The sequence below is a fragment of the Saimiri boliviensis genome, chromosome 11, assembly GCF_048565385.1.
Source record: "Saimiri boliviensis isolate mSaiBol1 chromosome 11, mSaiBol1.pri, whole genome shotgun sequence".
In the NCBI taxonomy this organism is placed as follows: Eukaryota; Metazoa; Chordata; class Mammalia; order Primates; family Cebidae; genus Saimiri; species Saimiri boliviensis.
In genome coordinates this window covers 46775491-46793661 of record NC_133459.1, presented here as the reverse complement: position 1 = coordinate 46793661, position 18171 = coordinate 46775491, and the positions used below count along the sequence as shown (strand labels likewise).

The window sequence follows — 18171 nt, the reverse complement described above, 5'->3', positions numbered from 1 at the left end:
AGTTTATTATAGGCAAATTTGAAGAAGAAGTAATCCAAAGAGGAAAAGAAGTACACATCCTGAGGAAGATTTTTTTTTTACCCTTCGTTATTCTTTGGTAAAGACATATTCCCTAGATAGTTATATGGATTAGCATCCCAATTTTGGGTGCTTAACCCATATAATTAATTCTAATTTGGGCAAAAAGTGAGAAGAATTGATATAAGAGTCTTATTTTCAAATTATCTAAATTGTTTTGTAAAAATATAGATTTCCACTTTTTACCCCCACAGATCCTGGTTCTTATAGACGTGGAAATCTATATTTTAAGAGATATCATGGGGCCAGGTGCAATGGCTCATACCTGTAATCCCAGTGCTTTGGGAGACCCAGGAAAGAGGATCACTTAAGGCCAAGAGTTTCAGAACAGCCTGGACAACATAGCAAGAACCTATCTCTACAAAATAAATAAGATAAAATAAAATTGGAATATCTTGGGTAATCCTAATGTAGATAAAGACTACATTTTCAAGAGTGCTGCTATCAATTTAAAGTTTGCCGTAAACCCCAATACTGGTGCTTTTTTCAGCCACCAAGCAGTGTTATTAAGCTTTTAATCACCCTGAACAATTTGGTGCCTCTCAAATTAGAGTTAAGCAGAGTGTCAGAAAAGTTCTGCTTACACATTTTTGAGATCACTTTATAATTTTTGCCACTTCTCATATATATATATATGTAAGGTTCATATATATGAATCAATTATATGAAATGGTCAGTCCTTCAAGACCTTTTAGAAGAGTATCTTTGATATTAGCTCCAGAAGCTATTGCAATGATTAGGATATTATTTTAGTTTTATTCTCAAGTAATATTATATATTACGCCAAGAAGTCCTCTGTTCTGCTTTCCATCTCGAAGATTAGAGGAACTACACTCAAAGTAATTACCTCCTTGCTAGCCTTGAGGTTTCTATCAGCAGAAGTCAAAAAAGTTTTCAGTCTTGACTTACTATCAACCCTCTATAGATGCTGTTTGACACAGGCATCAAGAAGTTGTTTGCATGAACCTCTGGAATGACTGAGTGAGGAGTCAGCAAATCCTCTTCCCCAAAAGAAACAAGCTGAACAGAATTGTCAAAAACAACAATTTAAGAACTCTTGGAATTGACCAAAAGCATATAACAAAAAAAACCACTCATTATACTATCTAAAAGAAAGAAAATTAGCATACTGAAGAGATATTAGCATTCCCATATTTATTGTAGCATTATTCACAATAATAAAGAAATGGAATAGTATTCAGCTATAAAAAAGAATGAAATCTTTTCATTAGCAACAACATGGATGGAACTAGAGGACATCATGTTTAGTGAAATAAGACAGGCACAAATATCACGTGTTCTCACTCATCTGTGGCAGCTAAAAAAGTTGATCTCATGGAGGTAGAGAGTAGAATGGTGGTACCAGGGACTGGGAAGGGGAGGAGGCAATGGGAGTGAAGAGAGGTTGGTTGATGAGTAGAAAAATACAGTTATGAAGAAGGGATAAGCTCTAGAGTTTGACAGCCCAGTAGGGTGACTATAGTTAACAATAATTTGTTGTATATTTCAAAACAGCTCAAAGAATTGGAATGTTCCCGATATGAAGAATTGATACATGTTTGAGGTGATATCCCAATTATCATGATTTGATTAACTACGTATTGCATGCATGCATCAAAATATCATATGTACCTTAGGAATATGTATAATTATGTATCAATTTAAAAATTAACTTTAAAAATTTGCTGAATCTTAGTAAGAACAGTTAGAGTCTGTGACATTATATCCTGGAGATTCCATCCCCATCTACCACTTCCCAGCTCCATTGCAAAAAAGTTATACTAGGGAATTCATGTTGAAATACTGGCAGCTCTGCTCCCAAAAATAGCTAACTATATGGAGAGCAGAGCATGGGAAATTCCATTAACAGAAACAGTAGTGGTTTTTTGGCAATAAGCAGGGGAGACATGAAGTTTTAATACTGGTTGGAGCAGACAGTAAAGATTTTGAGAGAAGACCACAGTTGGCTGGCCTCGATAAAATTCTGCTTATTCCTGGTTGGGTAGAAGATTATGTTCATGCATAAGGCTGTTCATATGCTTGAGAGGTATTGGTGAAGGCCTTAGTGAGCTACTAATTTATGACTGACTGTGAAGCCTTGTAAAGGGAGAAAGTAAAATCCAGGGCAGACTTGTAAACTAGACAAACTTTGACTATATTCTCAAAGCCACATATAGATCCATTGGCAAAATATGGAAGCCTTCTAGGCTTACTGGCTCTGACTAGTCATTTACTGGTCACTAAGCTATGTTGACTCCGTGGTAGCCCCTAAGAAGCCAAGTAAAGTACCACATGTTCCCATTGCAAATAGGAGCTAAACAATGGGTACACATGGACGTAAAGAAAGGTATAATAAACACTGGAGATTCTAAAAGGTGGGAAAGTGTGGAAATTCTAAAAGGCAGGATAGGGTTGAAAAAAATACCTGTTGATTAGGGTTCACTGTTGAACCATGAGTACACTAAAAGCTAATAACCCAGATTCACCATGATGTAATATATTCATGTAACAAAACTGCTCTTGTATCCCCTAAATCTATAAAAATAAAATAGCAACTATTAAAAAAAATGAGAGAAACAAGCAGCTATACAGTATGAAGGAAACAGTTCACAGTATCAGTTTGGGCAAATCATTAAAGAATTGAAAGGAATACAGAGTTGCTGCAGTTTCAACTAGATCTGAAACATCATTTTCTACAAAAACTTTGAGACATGTAAAGAAGAAAGTATGACCCATATACATGAAAAATGAATTACTGGAAACTCTGAGGAAGTCTAGATGTTAGATTCAGCACACTTCAAGGCAGCTACATTCAAAGCTAAAGGAAAACGTGTTTAAAGAATTAAAGTCTGACAATGACTTAGCGAATAAAAATCATTAATAAAGAGATCAAAATTATTTCTTGGCCAGGCGCGATAACCGGCCTGTATTCCCAGCACTGTATTCCCAGCACTTTGGGAGGCTGAGGCCGGTGGATCATGAGGTCAAGAAATCGAGACCATCTTGGTCAACAAGGTGAAACCCCATCTTTACTAAAAATACAGAAATTAGCTGGGCATGGTGGTGCGCGCCTGTAGTCCCAGCTACTCAGGAGGCTGAGGCAGGAGAATTGCCTGAACCCAGGAGGCAGAGATTGCGGTGAGCCAAGATGGCGCCATTGCACTCCAACCTGGGTAACAAGAGTGAAACTCCGTCTCAAAAAAAAAAAAAAAAAAAAAAAAATTATTTCTTTGTGTTTTTCTCAAGAAAAAGTATGCTCAGCACTCAATAATTTTTTTTTAAAGTCTATATACACATTGAGGTTTTCAGCCATGGGGTCTAGCAGATATTCGGTGTTTTTCTACAGGAAGAGCAGAGTGGGATAACACAGTTTCCTATGTTATCTTCCAGGTATCAACTTATCTACGATAGTTGTCTCATGTCTTCTATCACCTTTAAGTTGAAACTCATTTGAAAGAAATCTCTTATCAAGAACTGAATAAATGACTCCTTATTTCCAAAACGTTTGGTTTGGGGAGATAAGTAGGGAAGGAATCTACAACCCATAAGACCTCCTCCTTGCTTTCATATCGTGTGGCATCTAATACATTTTAGACATTTGCTATGATAGCCCTGCCAATCCCCAGGGCCATAGAGGATGCTTATTCTTCCTTTTAGTACCTTCTACATTCATTTCAAATTTCTTCCATTTTCAGGAGATTTAAAATTCTCTTGTTGTGTGTTTCTCGCATCACTACTCTATTTCAGCAGCAGCCCAAATTTTAATGACCAGGCCTGAAGTGATACTTCATGTAAATGGGAACTGGCCACAAAAGAAGAAAAATAAAGATAAAAATAATTTTAAATTTGTGTTTGGAATATGATCTCTTCTATTATGGCTGTTATATAGAATTTTTAACACTTGTTTTTTTATAGAAAGGTATTGATAAAAACTGTTTTCTGTTTGTTTTTGCATTATTTTGAGGATATTGATAATACAGATATGCTCAATAAAAATGTTTCAGTTATGAAATTATTCATGAGAATTTCATCTTGAGTAATTTAAATTTTCTCTTTATTTTTTAAAAAATCATTGGTACATAATAATTGCACATATACCCAAGGTACATATGATATTTTGATGCATGTATATAGTGTGTAGTAAATCAAATTATGGTCATTGGGATATCACCTCAAACATTATCAATTCTTTGTATTGGGAACTTTCCAAATCTTTCTTCTAGCTATTTTGAAATATACAACAAATTATTGTTAACTATAGTCACCCTACTGGGCTGTCAAACTCTAAAGCTTATCCCTCCTTTATAACTGTATTTTTCTTTTCTTTTTATTTTTTTTTCCTGAAATGGAGTTTCGCTCTTGTTGCCCAGGCTGGAGTGCAATGGTGCATTCTCGGCTCACTGAAACCTCCGCCTCCTGGGTTCAAGCGATTCTTCTGTCTCAGCCTCCCAAGTAGCTGGGATTACAGGCATGTGCCACCATGTCCGGCTAATTTTTTTTTTGTATTTTTAGTAGAGATGGGGTTTCACCATGTTGGCCAGGATGGTCTCATTGCTTGACCTGGTGATCCACCCACCTCGGCCTCCCAAAGTGCTGGGATTACAGACATGAGATAACTGTATTTTTCTACTCATTAACCAAACCCCCTGTTCCCTCCTCCCTTTCCAAGTCCCTGGTAACCATCATTCTACTCTCAACCTTCATGAGATCAACTTTTTTAGCTGCCACAGATGAGTGAGAACATGCAATATTTGTCCTTCTGTGCCTGGCTTATTTCACTTAACATGATGTCCTCTAGTTCCATCCATGTTGTTGCTAATGAATAGATTTTTTTAACAGCTGTATAATATTCCATTGAATACATTTCCCACATTTGCTTTACCCCTTCATCCACTGATGGGCACTTAGGTTGATTTCATATCTTCATTATTGTGAATAATGCTGTGATAAATATGAGAGTGCTGATGTCTCTTTGATATGCTGATTTTATTTCCTTTGGCTGTATACCCAGCAGTACGATTACTGGATCATACAGCAGTTCTATATGTAGTGTTTTGTGGTTTTTGTCTTTATGAGAAACCTTCGTACTGTTTTTCATAGTAGACTATACTAATTTACATTCCCACCAACAGTGTATGAGCATTCCCCTTTCTCCACATCCTCACCAGCATGCATGATTTTTTTTGTCTTTTTAAAATAAAAGCCATTTTAACTGGGTTGAGATTTCTTATTGCGGTTTTGAGTTGATTCGTGATGTTGAGCATTTAAAAAATACATCTTTTGACTACTTTCTTTCTTCTTTTCAGAAATATCTATTCAGATCTTTTGCTCATTTTAAAATCAGAAATCAGATTATTTGTTTGGTTTTGTTTTTTGCTGCTGAGTTTCTTATATATTCTGGTTGTTAATCCCTTGTCAGATGAGTTGCTTGCAAACATTTTCTCCCATTCTGTATTATATCTCTTTACTTTGTTGATTGTTTCCTTGGCTGTGCAGAAGCTGTTTAGCTTGATAAGATTCCATTTGTTTATTTTTGCTTTGGTTGCCTGTGCTTTTAAGATGTTACTCAAGTAATCTTTGCCCAGATCAATATCCTAAGGCATTTCCCCAATATTTTTTGCTAATAATTTCATCCTTTCAGGTCTCACATTTAAGTATTTTATCCGTTTTAGTTTGATTTTTGTGTGTGGTAAGAGATAGGCACTGTTTTTATTTTTCTTGCCTATCTGGTTTTCCCTGCACCATTTATTGAAAAGACTGTCCTTTCTGCAGTGTATGTTTTTGGTGCCTTTGTCAAAAATGAGTTAACTTTAAATGTGTGGATTTATTTCTTCATTCTCTTTTCGGTTCCATTGATCTATGCATCTGTTTTTATTCTAGTACCATGCTGTTTTGGTTAATGTAGTGTCACAGTTTAATTTGAAGTCAGGTAATGTGATGCCTCCAGCTTCATTCTTTTTGCTCAGGATTCCTTTGACTATTCTAGTTTTCTTTTTTTTTTTTTTTTTTTTTTTTTTTTTTTTTTTTTTTGTGGTTCCAAATATATTTTAGGATTTTCTTTGTTGTTGTTGTGTAGAATGTCATTAGTATTTTGATAGAGATTGCATTGGCTCTGTAGACAGCTTTAGGTAGTATAGGCATTTTAACAATATTGATTTTTCCAATCCATGAACATGGACTATGTTTCCATTTTCTTGTGTTCTCTTCAGTTTCTTTCATCAGTGTTTTATAGTTTTTATCTTAGCAATCTTTCACTTTTCCGGCCAAATTTTTTTTCTTTTTTTCTTTTTTATTTTTCTTTTTGCTATTGGAAATGGGATTGCCTTTCTGATCTCTTTTGCAGATTGTTTACTGTTGGCATATAGAAATGCTGATTATTGCATATTAATTTTTTATTTTGCAACTTTACTAAATGTGTTTATTCATTTTAATTTTGGGGGAGTCTTTATGTTTTTCTAAGTATAAGATCATATTTTCTGTAGAAAAGGATAATTCGACTTCTTTTTCAATTTTGATCCGCTTTATTTCTTTCGCTCCCCTAATTGCTCTGGCTAGGACTTCCATTACTATGTTGAATATAAGTTGTGAAAGTGGGCATCTTTATCCATCTTCAAATCTTAGTGGAAAGGCTTTTTATTTTTTTTCCCATTCAGTATAATATTAGCTATGAGTTTGTTATATATGGCTTTTATCATTTTGAGGTATGTTCCTTCTATGCCCAGTTTATGAAGGGGTTTTATTATGAGCAGATGTTGAATTGTATTAAATGCTTTTTCAGCACCCATTGAAATGATTTTACTTTTTTGTTTTTGATTCTGTTGATGTTATGTATCATATTTATTGATTTGCACATGTTGAACATCCTTGCATCTCTGGAATAAGTTCCATTTGAGCATGGTGAATGATCTTTTTCATGTTGAATTCAATTTTCTGATATTCTGTTGAGGATTTTTGCATATGTTCATCAGGAATATTAGCCTGTATTTATTTTTGTTTTTGTGGTTTTTTTTTTTCTGATTTTGGTACCAGGGTAATGCTAGGTAAAATAGGTTTTCTTGTATCTTCAATTTTTTGTAATATTTTGAGTAGACTTCTTATTAGTTTTTCTTTAAATATTTTGTAGAATTCAGCGGTGAAGCCACAGATCCAGGGCTTTTTTTTTTTTAAAGAGAGTTTTTATTACTCCTTCAATATTGTTAGTCATTATTGGTCTGTTCAGGTTTTGTATTTTTTCATGGTTTAATCTTGGTTTGTAGGTTGTGTGTATTCAGGAAGAAACTTTGCAATCTCTAACAGACCTGGTAGGTCTAATCTATAAAAATTATTTCATTAATTGAAATAGGTCAATTATTTATATAAGAAAATAAACTTGGGCTGACTATTGTGGCTTAGGCCTGTAATCCCAGCACTTTGGGAGGCCAAGGCTGGTGGATCATCTGAGGTCGGGAATTTGAGACCAGCCTGACCAACATGGAGAAACCCCATCTCTACTAAAAGAACAAAAAAATTAGACAGGCATGATGGCACATGCCAGTAATCCCAACTACTAGGGAGGCTGAGGCAGGAGAATCGCTTGAACCTGGGAGGCAGAAGTTGCAGTAAGTGGAGATTGCACCATTGCACTCCAGCCTGGGCAACAAGAGTGAAACTTCATCTCAAAAAAAAAAAAACAAAAAGAAAAAAGAAAAGAAACTCAACATTTTATCCATAAAAAATATAATTCCAGAACTTAATATTTATGTTAGTAAAATTATAACACTGATAGCATAAAAGTGCTATTAATCCTTAAGAAAGAGTTGCCTTTCTATTTCTGTCTTCATCACAGCTAGCCCAATCAATCATAAGTCTATTTCATTAGCTTTCTACAGGCTCGCTCTCACTTACATGCACGTGTGCTCTCTCTCTCTTGCTCTGTCTCTCTTGCTGTCTCTCCCCCTCCCTCCCTTCCTGTCTCCTACTTTCTTTTTTCTTTAAGACCCTCAAAACTACAGTTGATCCTTTCACTTCAAACTCTTCTGCTTTGTTTCCATTTTCCACAAATGTTCTTATTTAGCCTAATTTTCTACTCTGAGGGCAATAGCAGCATGGCGTAGTAGAAAGAGCCTTAGAGCACACACGGTCTCCTTTTTCATTTTGCCAATTGCTAGTTGAGTAGTCTTAGACAAGTCACTTAACTTCACTGAGTCTTAATTTCTGTATCTACCAAATTCTAAGTGTTGTAAGATGTATTCTTAAATATATATAAAGTACCTAGTTTAATGTCTCATATTTAATAACTTCTATGTTTAAATTTTAAAACAATTCTGTAAAACTAAAGTTTAAAAAGCTGGGATTCTGGATAGTTAAATAAATTGCCCAAGGTCTCACAGCTTATAAAGGACTGAGCTGGAATTCAGTTTCAAGTGTGCCTGACTTTTAGCAACGATGCATTTTTATGCTGGCCATACCAGGTCACCTGTGTTCTGCTTTTATCATGCTGCACCTGTGTCTATTCTCTGAATTCCTTTTTAACTCTAACACAAACTTTTCATTTTACTGTTTTATAACAGTTTTACACAGATAGTTCTGCTTCCGCTTTTAAAATGTCCCTCTTTGAAAGCACAGGCATTATTGTGTTTTATTTTTCACAGCCCCAGCAGAGTATTAAATACCCATGCAGTACTCAATAAATACTTGATTTACATAGTACTATCTCTAATTTTGTTTCATTATTATTTTGTACCTTTTATGTCTCTTTTTATAGCTCATGTCAGCAACCACGGGGCACTTTCCATTTGGACGATGGCGAATACTGGTCCAACAGGGCAGCCTCTTACAAAGGAAAATCCCACCGTCCCATCTTTGAGAACAGCATGGACAAGATGTACAGAAACTTATACAAAAAGGCCTGTAGTTCTGTTTCTCATACACAGGAAAGCTTCTGAGAACATCCACGTAAACTGCATGAGTGTCCGTGTCAGCTTCTCAATGAAAATGTTTGATACGATCAATATCTGTATTTCTTTTTTTTAAATGGGATTATAACTAAGTACAATAGTTAGACTTGAATAAGTTTATTACTTCAAATGGGAAATTGTCATAGGCAAGCCTTTTAAAATAATTATTACAGAAGAGTCTGCTGTGTTGTAAACATCAAAGCTCTGTCACACAGTCACAACTTCCAATATGTGAGAAGGATATTCTGTTACATGTACATCTCAAATTACCATCTACAAATCCAAAAATGTTCCTTTCTAGAAATGTTTTTCTCTCTTATCTTGTAATTTTCTTTTCATCTGCTTAACTGGTTATCTTATCTGTGTAATATTTAATTAATATTGATTACCTTTTATTGGCGATGAACAAAATGATATACAGAAATGAATTTCCTAAAAGTTTAAACACTATTTTAACTAACATTTTCTACCTTTTCCTTTTTTAGAACAGGCTATTATATTTCTTAGCTCATTGACTTTCATTTTAAAGACTATATAACCATTCACTCATTTTTCTCTGAAAGAAGTACCTAAGTTGCTTAAAATGCTTAGCAGTTATCTAGAAATATCAGTGGCCGAGGATAATCAAAAATTTGAATAACTAGTTTTTAAATACAGAATTCTTTCCATGATATTTTTCTAGGGCCAAACATTTTGGTACAACCAGAATCAAAAAATAGCTTCTGTTGGTAAGCTTATAGAAACTCAAAAATAATAATGGAATTATATTTTAATTTGAGTCTTTGGGATTTGTGTAAGTATCATATGGCCCAAGAAATTATTATAGTATCCCCACTTTAAAAAAACACTTGGAACCAAAGTGTAAAATATTACAGCAGAACACTTTGTGGTAGACACTGAACATTTTGTTGATTTATGGATAGACTTAACTTCTCCTCGCCCACCCAACACACACCTGTGAAGCTAGTAATACTTTGAAGATATAAAGAAATCAGCTACTTTATAATTACTGGAGAGTGAGGGGAGGGAAAGGAGAGAGTAGGGTAAGTGAACTGGGATTATAGTCTTAAGAGTTGACTAAAAGGTATTTTCTCATTGACTTTGTTTTTGATTAATTTTACAGTTATGATTGAGGAAGAAAAAAATGAACTTCCTTTAAAATGAAATTAAAATGTGAAACTTGGTGACTTATTTTTGTAATAGAACTTGTTAACCATGTTAAGAGTGCTTTAATATCACAGTCTGTGATGTGTCAGAAAGAGCATTGGTGCTCTCTCTATGAGCCAGGAGTCCTAGGCTTTAGTGTCCTGTGTCTAGCTGAGTCTGTTTTATTCTCAGATCCTTTGTTTCCTCAGCTATCAAATGTTGAGAATGGAGTAGACCCCAAACTATGTTCTGCGTACCGAGACCACTGTTTTAGGAGATGATTGTAGGAATGTAGATAGAAGTATGTAATGTAATTGGTCATGCAAGTTTAGGAAAATCTGTTTGCTACACACACACACACACACACACACACACCCACACACCCACACACACCCCTACACCTCTTCAGAGAGTCCTATGTAGAATTATAGAAGTAAAAAGAGATGATTTTAATGCTGGAACAGTGCCTATAAACTGGGGCTGTCTACAGCAAACTAGGGTATATGGTGACCATGCTCATTGTGAACACTAGCCTTTAGTGTTAGAGGCTTTAAGAAAATTCTGGTACAAATCTGTTTTGTTCTAATATCTAGTAGACAGCCTGGCATGTAGTTGACATTCCTTAAATATTTACTGAATTAACTCAGAATTTTCTAAACTAAATTTAGCATGTAACACTATTCGTTATTCTGGGTGCCATCCGCCATTCCCCTAGCTCCTCACACTACCTGCCAATGTTATCCTCAGGTACGTGTGGATACCTAGGCTGCAGAAATACTGGACTACACAATTGGTGAGTTGCCCTCTGGCTGTAGATTATACGGTGAGGTATTTTACAATAAGCTTTTGAAGGTCAGCATTAAATAATGCCCTTTTACAAATATATATATCCTCAGTGTTTTTCTGTGGGAAAATAAATTAAAAAGTCTTTTAAGAGTTGCTCTTTGGTGAAAAGAACAAACATGACTTTCAAAGAAAATGTTTTACTACTACCAAAATCTCCTGAGTGAATAGGTACCACAGAAATGACTTATTACACCTATATCTCCCATTGGCTCTGACCAAGTCTGCAAAAAGTAGGGCTTCTGAAAGGGAAACTTTAGAATCTGATATTCTGAAAGATGTTTTCCTGTGGATTAAGGTTACTGTCTTTCTGAAAGTTGGGGGAAAATTTCCTGGTAAATATTAATAGCATGAAGCTATACACATCAGTACAGTTAGAGAATATTATCCATTTAAATTTTATACAGTTAAGGTATTATTTTTTAAAACAAAAATAAATTTAGTTTGAGAGTATGTCCTCTAAAACCAGTTTCGATCCTAGAAAGTTTTCCTGGATTTAAAAAAAATTTAGCAGCTGGGTGTGGTGGTTCACACCTGTAATCCCAGCACTTTGGGAGGCTGAGACGGGTGGATCATGAAGTCAAGAGATCAAGACCATCCTGGCCAACATGGTGAAACCCCGTCTCTACTAAAAATACAAAAAAAATAGTTGGGCGTGGTGGTGCACACCTGTAGTCCCAGCTACTCAGGAGGCTGAGGCAGGAGAATTGCTTGAACCCGGGAGGCGGAGGTTGCAGTGAGCCATGGTCGCACCACTGCACTCTAGCCTGGTGCCTGGTGACGGAGTGAGACTCTGTCAAAAAAAAAAAAAAAAAAAAAAAAAAAAAATTAGCACACTTACGTTTTATAGAATTAACCATATTTTTCCAATTTGGAGAATGTTAGAGGTAGAAGTTAATCACCCTAGTTCAGCAGAAGTGACCATAAATGAACTCAGCTAGATGAACGTTTCCATCACTCTTAGGAATGTTCAATGTGATTGAGAAATCACCTTTTTCAGAAGATTATAACATACGATTGTGTATGCATGTGCACACACATGCAAAAACACACGCATCTTTTTATTTTTAAGTAGACTCATCTCAAGTGCCTAAGACAATAACTAGCACATGGTAATGATAAGGGAGCAGGGCACAGACGTGCTGTGTAGAGAAAGGCGGGGTCCCTGGTGAGGGCTTTACCCTCGGGCCTGTGCCCACGTATCTAGGTGAGGACAGGCACTCCTGTTTTTGCGCCCAAATGTTGCATTTTCCAAGACCACCCTGCCCCACCCTGCCCCCCATTCTGTACCTATAAAAACCTAGCGATCACAGACACAAGCAGCTGGACATCAGGCAGATGAACACACACAGGCAACTGGACATCAAGAGGAGCAGAGTAAGAGGAGCAGCGTAGCAGAAGAGCACACAGAGACCAGCAGATGCCTGTAGGCCAGGTGGGACAAGGCAGAATTCGGCCGGGGGCAGTTGGAGGAGAGTCTAGCTGCTGGGAGGCCGACTTCAGTGGAAGACCACCATCCCACTCCATCCCCCTTCGAGCTCACCATCCATCTGCTGAGAACTACCTCCACGCTTCAATAAAACCTTGCACTCATTCTCCAAGCCCACGTGTGATTCAATTTTTCCAGTACACTAAGACAAGAACCCTGGGTACAGAAAGCCCTCTGTAAGGTAGAGGGTCTAATTGAGCTGATTAATGCAAGCCACCTGCAATGGCAAAACTGAAAGAGTGCACTGGAACACATACCCACTGAGGCTTCGGGAGCTGTAAACACTCAACCCTAGAGGCTGCTCTGGGTCAGCACTCCCCACGACGTGCCCATCTTCATTCTTCCCCTAACGATATGAGCAGCATGCACCGAAGAAGTGAGCCACAGCATCACATGCCCTGTGACGGGGATAAGGAACTTTTCTCATTTCAGTAAGTGCTCTATAAATAATATTTATAATTATTATTATATAGCTTACTATCTATTGGACTCATCTATAATATTTATTTTCTGAAATAATTACTTAGCATAGTTCCTTTTTTCTGTTTTTAATATTCTGTGGTTAAAGAAAATGTTATATTGAAAAGGAATCTACCACTTAACAAGGACGTGTTGAAAATATTTTGAATATTCCTAACGGATAGAAAAAATATGCTATCTCAATTCTCCTTTGTGGCCCAGTAGTGGCTCACATACAATACGTTCCTACAACTGTGCTGCGTAAAGAATGTGTTTTGGCATAGAAGCAGCATAATTTGGAGAGGTTTTTGTTGATAATCTTAAACAAAAACAGTCAAAATAATTTCGCTTCCACTGGAAACCCGGAGGGAAATTGTTTTTGCCAAATGAGAGAAAAGATGCCAGCTTTTGAATTAGGAAGTATTTTCAAGTGTTTATGTTGGGAAAATGGAAAAAGAAATTGACTTTAGTGAATTTTTGCCTACCAAATATTTAAAACCTTGGAAAAACTGTTTCTAATAAGCATTTATAATAAATAATAACTTGCATTTTATATAATTCATTATCATTTTCAAGCATTTTACTTATTTTATTGTATCCTTCCATAGCATGTTTGTGGATTAGGTAGAACAGGGATTATAATTTACATTTTTTACAAACAAGAAAACTCAAGTTTAGGTGAAGTGTCTCTTGTGGGTCATACAGTGGGAGTGTTAGTGTCTGAATTATGACTTACTTTCAAACGTTAGTATTTTCTCATAAATAGTCTATAGAACTTTTCCCTACTATTGTTTGATATTCCTTAGGTATTGAGTTTAATGTTGGATTTTAAGAGGTGATATTTGATTTTCGGTGATTGAACCATTTTTATATTGGAGGAATCTAGTTTTCCATTATTTAAACATTATATATATGTGTATATATATATAATTGCATTTTAGGTTCTGGGGTACATGTAAAGAACATGCAGGATTGTTGCATAGGTACATACATGGCAATGTGGCTTGCTGCTTCCATCCCTATCACCTATATTTGGATATGTTTGTGAATTGCTCCAAACATTTGCTTTCTCTGTTCTTATTCTGTCCCTGTTGGTTAGTTCGCCTGCTTATTAACCCATCTCTGCTACATTGAAGAGTGAAGGAAATTAGTAAACTTGTAATTTGTTAACAGCTTTACTAGAAATGTTTAATAATAAAGACTGCATGGGACTTTACAATAATTTACTTGCCATACATAATTGGAAATTGTCATAATTTGGAAAGAACTTTTCCTAGGGATAGGATTCAAAAGTAGAATATCTGAGACATATCTAATAGTAACCTGTTCAAGGGATATGCCTGACTATATAACATCCAGGTCTAAAGCTGGTGAGGCTTTTGGTTATTTATGTTCAAGGTCAGTGGTTCCAAATCCTAACTGACCAGTATCACTCAGGAAGCCTGTTGAAAACCCCAACCTCTGCAGATCCTGATGCAGTAAATTTAACATCTGTAATTTTTAAATCTCTCTAGGTGATTATAAGCTTGCCCGAGTTTGAAAACAATGAATCTAGCACCTATTCACAGCTTCCTCTGTGGGAAGGAGCATGTGGGACTTTTTTTCTGATTTTAGTTTTTCCTTCTTTTAAAATATTTTCATTGTGTTGGCCTCTTCACCATCTGGATTGATTTTATTTGATTTTTTTATAAAAATACGCAAAAATACCTCGAACTCCAGGGAGCATAATGCTTGGCCCATGATTCCATGTGAATTATATACCTTTTGGGTTCTCCATGACTAGCCTTTAAATCCCCATGGTTTTTTTTTCCTCCTTTCATATAAGCAGTTAGCAAGATTATTTATTTATGCATTCTTTAAGCAAACATTGATGTTTGCTTATAATTAAGCTGATAATACAGATACTATCAGCAGCACTAGGCAAATATAAAATAAATAAATATAAAATATATAAGCTGTATTCTGATCTCTTACAAATATATTACAGTGTATTATAAAATGTTGTGTATTATGGATATGTACAATATAAGTAAATATATAAAGGAAATGTTTAGGTGGGTACTTTAGGAGCATGAAAGAGGAAGTAACCACTTCCTTAACAAATGAAGAAAGATATGATGAAGGATTCAGCCTTTCATCTTGATCTTACAAGATGATCTTAAGATTTTGTCAGAAGAGGAGTGGTAGGCCATTATAGCTTGCATGGAGGCATGAAGAAGCACAGCATATTCAGGGAACTTTAGTTCAATCATTGTGGAAGACAGTGTGATGATTCCTCAAGAATCTGGAACCAGAAATACCATTTGATCCAGCAGTCTCATTACTGGGTATATACCCCAGGGATTATAAATCATTCTACTATAAAGTCAGATGCACATGTATGTTTATTGCAGCGTTGTTCACAATAAAGACTTGGAACAAATCCAAATGCCCATCAGTGATAGACTGGATAAAGAAAATGTGGCACATATACACCATGAATTATTATGCAGCCATGAAAAAGGATGAGTTCATATCCTTTTCAAGTACATGCATGAAGCTGGAAACCATCATTCTCAGCAAACTAACACAAGAACAGAAAACCAAACACTGCATGTTCTTACTCATAAGTGGGAGTTGAACAATAAGAACACGTGGACACAGGGAGGGGAACATCACACACCAGGGTCTATTGGGGGTTTGGGGGATATGAGAGGAACAGCATTAGGAGAAATACCTGATGTAGATGACAGGTTGATGGGTGCAGCAAACCACCATGGCACATGTACCTGTGTAACAAACCTGCACGTTCTGCACATGTACCCCAGAACTTAAAGTATAATTTAAAAAAAGAAGTTAAATATGGTTAGAGTATAAGGGAATATGGTAAAATTGGAATCCAAGATAAGGTGGAAATGTGTGTTGAAATCACATCAAGATCCTTCTTTGTTTGTGTGCCTTGTAATAGAATTTAAATTTTGTCTTCTTCCCCCCAAAAATATTTGGGTACTTAAATAATGCCTTTTCATTTTCCTGATATGATTAAGCAGATACATCTGGCATCCCAAAAATCACATTAAAGCCAAGGGTAAGAGCTTTGCAGTCAGTGTTTCTCCAGCCATTTCTCATCTTTCAGCATGTTTATTGAGTACTTGTGAACTACACACTGGATGACATAAAGGAAAAATACTAGCCTGGGAAACATAGTGAGATTTAGCTTCCACACACACACACAAATAATAATACAAAAATTAGTTAGGCATGGTGGCATGTGCTTGTAGCCCTAGCTGCTTGGGAGGCTGAAATGAGAGGCTCACCTGAGTCTGGGAGTGCAAGTATGCAGTGAGTCATGATTGCACCACTGCACTCCAGCCTGAGCAGCAGAGTGAGACCCTATCTAAAAAAAAAAAAAGAAAGCTTACTTCTTAAATGTTCAGTGTCAATCTAGTTTAGCAGATGAAATAAATACTTGAAAAGACCATAGTAAAAGATATCACAAAGGAATTAATATTTACTAAGGAGTCAATGAGTAGGATGAATTCAAACGATGGAGAGAACTAAAGTTATTTATCTAAAAATATGAATTTTTGAATAGAGTAGAATAGAGTAGGGACATGACTTCAGTCTGAAGGACAGGTCAAATTGCAATAGGTAGAAAAGGAGAAAATTACTGTAAGTGGGAAAAATTGAGCAGTGGCTACAGATATGGAAACAAGGTTTAATGAAATGTGTTTGGGAGCAGCAAATTGATCACTTTTCTGGAGCTAGAGTTTCATGTAAGGGAGCACATCAGTGATTATGACGATAAATAAATATGGCTTCTAAATGCAATAAAACCTTCAAAAAACCTTGTTAGGAAATATACAGAATATTTCTCAATATGCTTTTGATCTATCTTAAAGATCTCACACAAAACTCTAATTTCAGCTGAACTTTTAAAAATAAGTATTTTGCGTATATAAAAATATTTCCTGGCATTAAGATACTCTGAAATGCCAAGCTCATTGCCAGAGATTTTCCAGCTTAAACCCATGCTTTTTGGATATGTTGTAAAGAGCTTTAGATTTTATTTTGTGTTTGCTTTAAACTTTTTTCAAAGAAAAAATTAGAAAAGCATATTCATTGGCCCTGTGTGCTTCTTATACATTAATGTCAGAGCTTCATCTGCTAGATGCCTGTGTTTTTAGTGGAGAGGTTATCTATCATTCCTTGTTTGCCTGTAGCGAGTGAACTTCAGGAATAATTCTTTCTTGTCTTGAAACAAAAATGAAGCTATTTAGACATCAAAGATTAATATGAAAATATTTTCTGATAAACTTAGAACCATTTTTGTTTTATATCAGGTTTTCTAGGTAAATATTTCAGCTTTAATTAGATTTTTCAAATGTCCATTATTTTCTTATTTTAAAAAAGCGATGCTACATAAAAACTATTAATGGAAGCTTCAGAGAAGTAGTTACATGAAAGTAAAAACCTGAGGTAAACTTGCTAATATTTTTGTACATTTTATTGCAATATTCTTGCATTTTAAAGGTTTTTTTTACAAAGTTTGTGTCCTATTATTTTAACATTAATATATGTACATTTCTTTATTTTTCTAAAACGATGCATAAGTGTGTTTCTTAATGGCTAATGTTGCATTGATATAAAGTAATTTAACCATTTCTCTGTTGGATATTTGGATTGTTTCCTAATTATATGTGTCTATTATATGTTTAAACTGGAGAGAGAGGTGTTTGCACCAAAGGTAGGTTATGTAATCTACTTACGCAATGTGCAAGTGAAAAATGGATGGCAGAAGGATTGTTCTTCTTTCCTTGTTTGTTTGTACAGAACTCTCCATTGTTTACATACATTTTAGCCTTGGTACCATTTTCAGAAGCTTTATTCGTCTCATTTACTTCTTTGGTTTGGATAAGGCTTAAATATAAAATCCATCTGTGAAGCATATTGTATATTCACACTGAAGACTGAAAACCCTTTTTTAATTAAAACTTTATTCAGCACTCATGGTTCACTTTGTCCTGTTTTTATTATGAAACACTTCAGTCTTCTTCCTAAAAACACATATGTCTTGAACATTTCAAGATGTTTCTTGTTGCTCATGCAGAACTGGTTTCTTTATGCTGTCAGCTCACTGCCATATGTTCTGGCTGTTCATTTGCTTCCCTTTCTGGCATCTATGTAGGCAACATCTTGTATGTAATGTAAGTTAGTTTTATTCCTTTCTCCTTTATAAAA

At 35.5% G+C, this 18171-nt stretch overlaps 1 protein-coding gene across 3 annotated transcripts in view; it reads left to right on the top strand.

The window, feature by feature from the left end:
* The window catches only part of SPATA6 (spermatogenesis associated 6), a 183146-nt gene extending 165467 nt beyond the window's left edge, over nt 1-17679 (top strand). For all 3 annotated transcript variants that reach the window (XM_003921583.3, XM_074380783.1, XM_074380784.1), the window contains one exon: nt 8822-17679. In XM_003921583.3, the coding sequence (XP_003921632.1) occupies nt 8822-9002 (181 nt within the window). In that variant the 3' untranslated portion in view covers nt 9003-17679. The remainder of the gene's footprint in view (nt 1-8821) is intronic.
* Nucleotides 17680-18171: the final 492 nt, after the last annotated feature.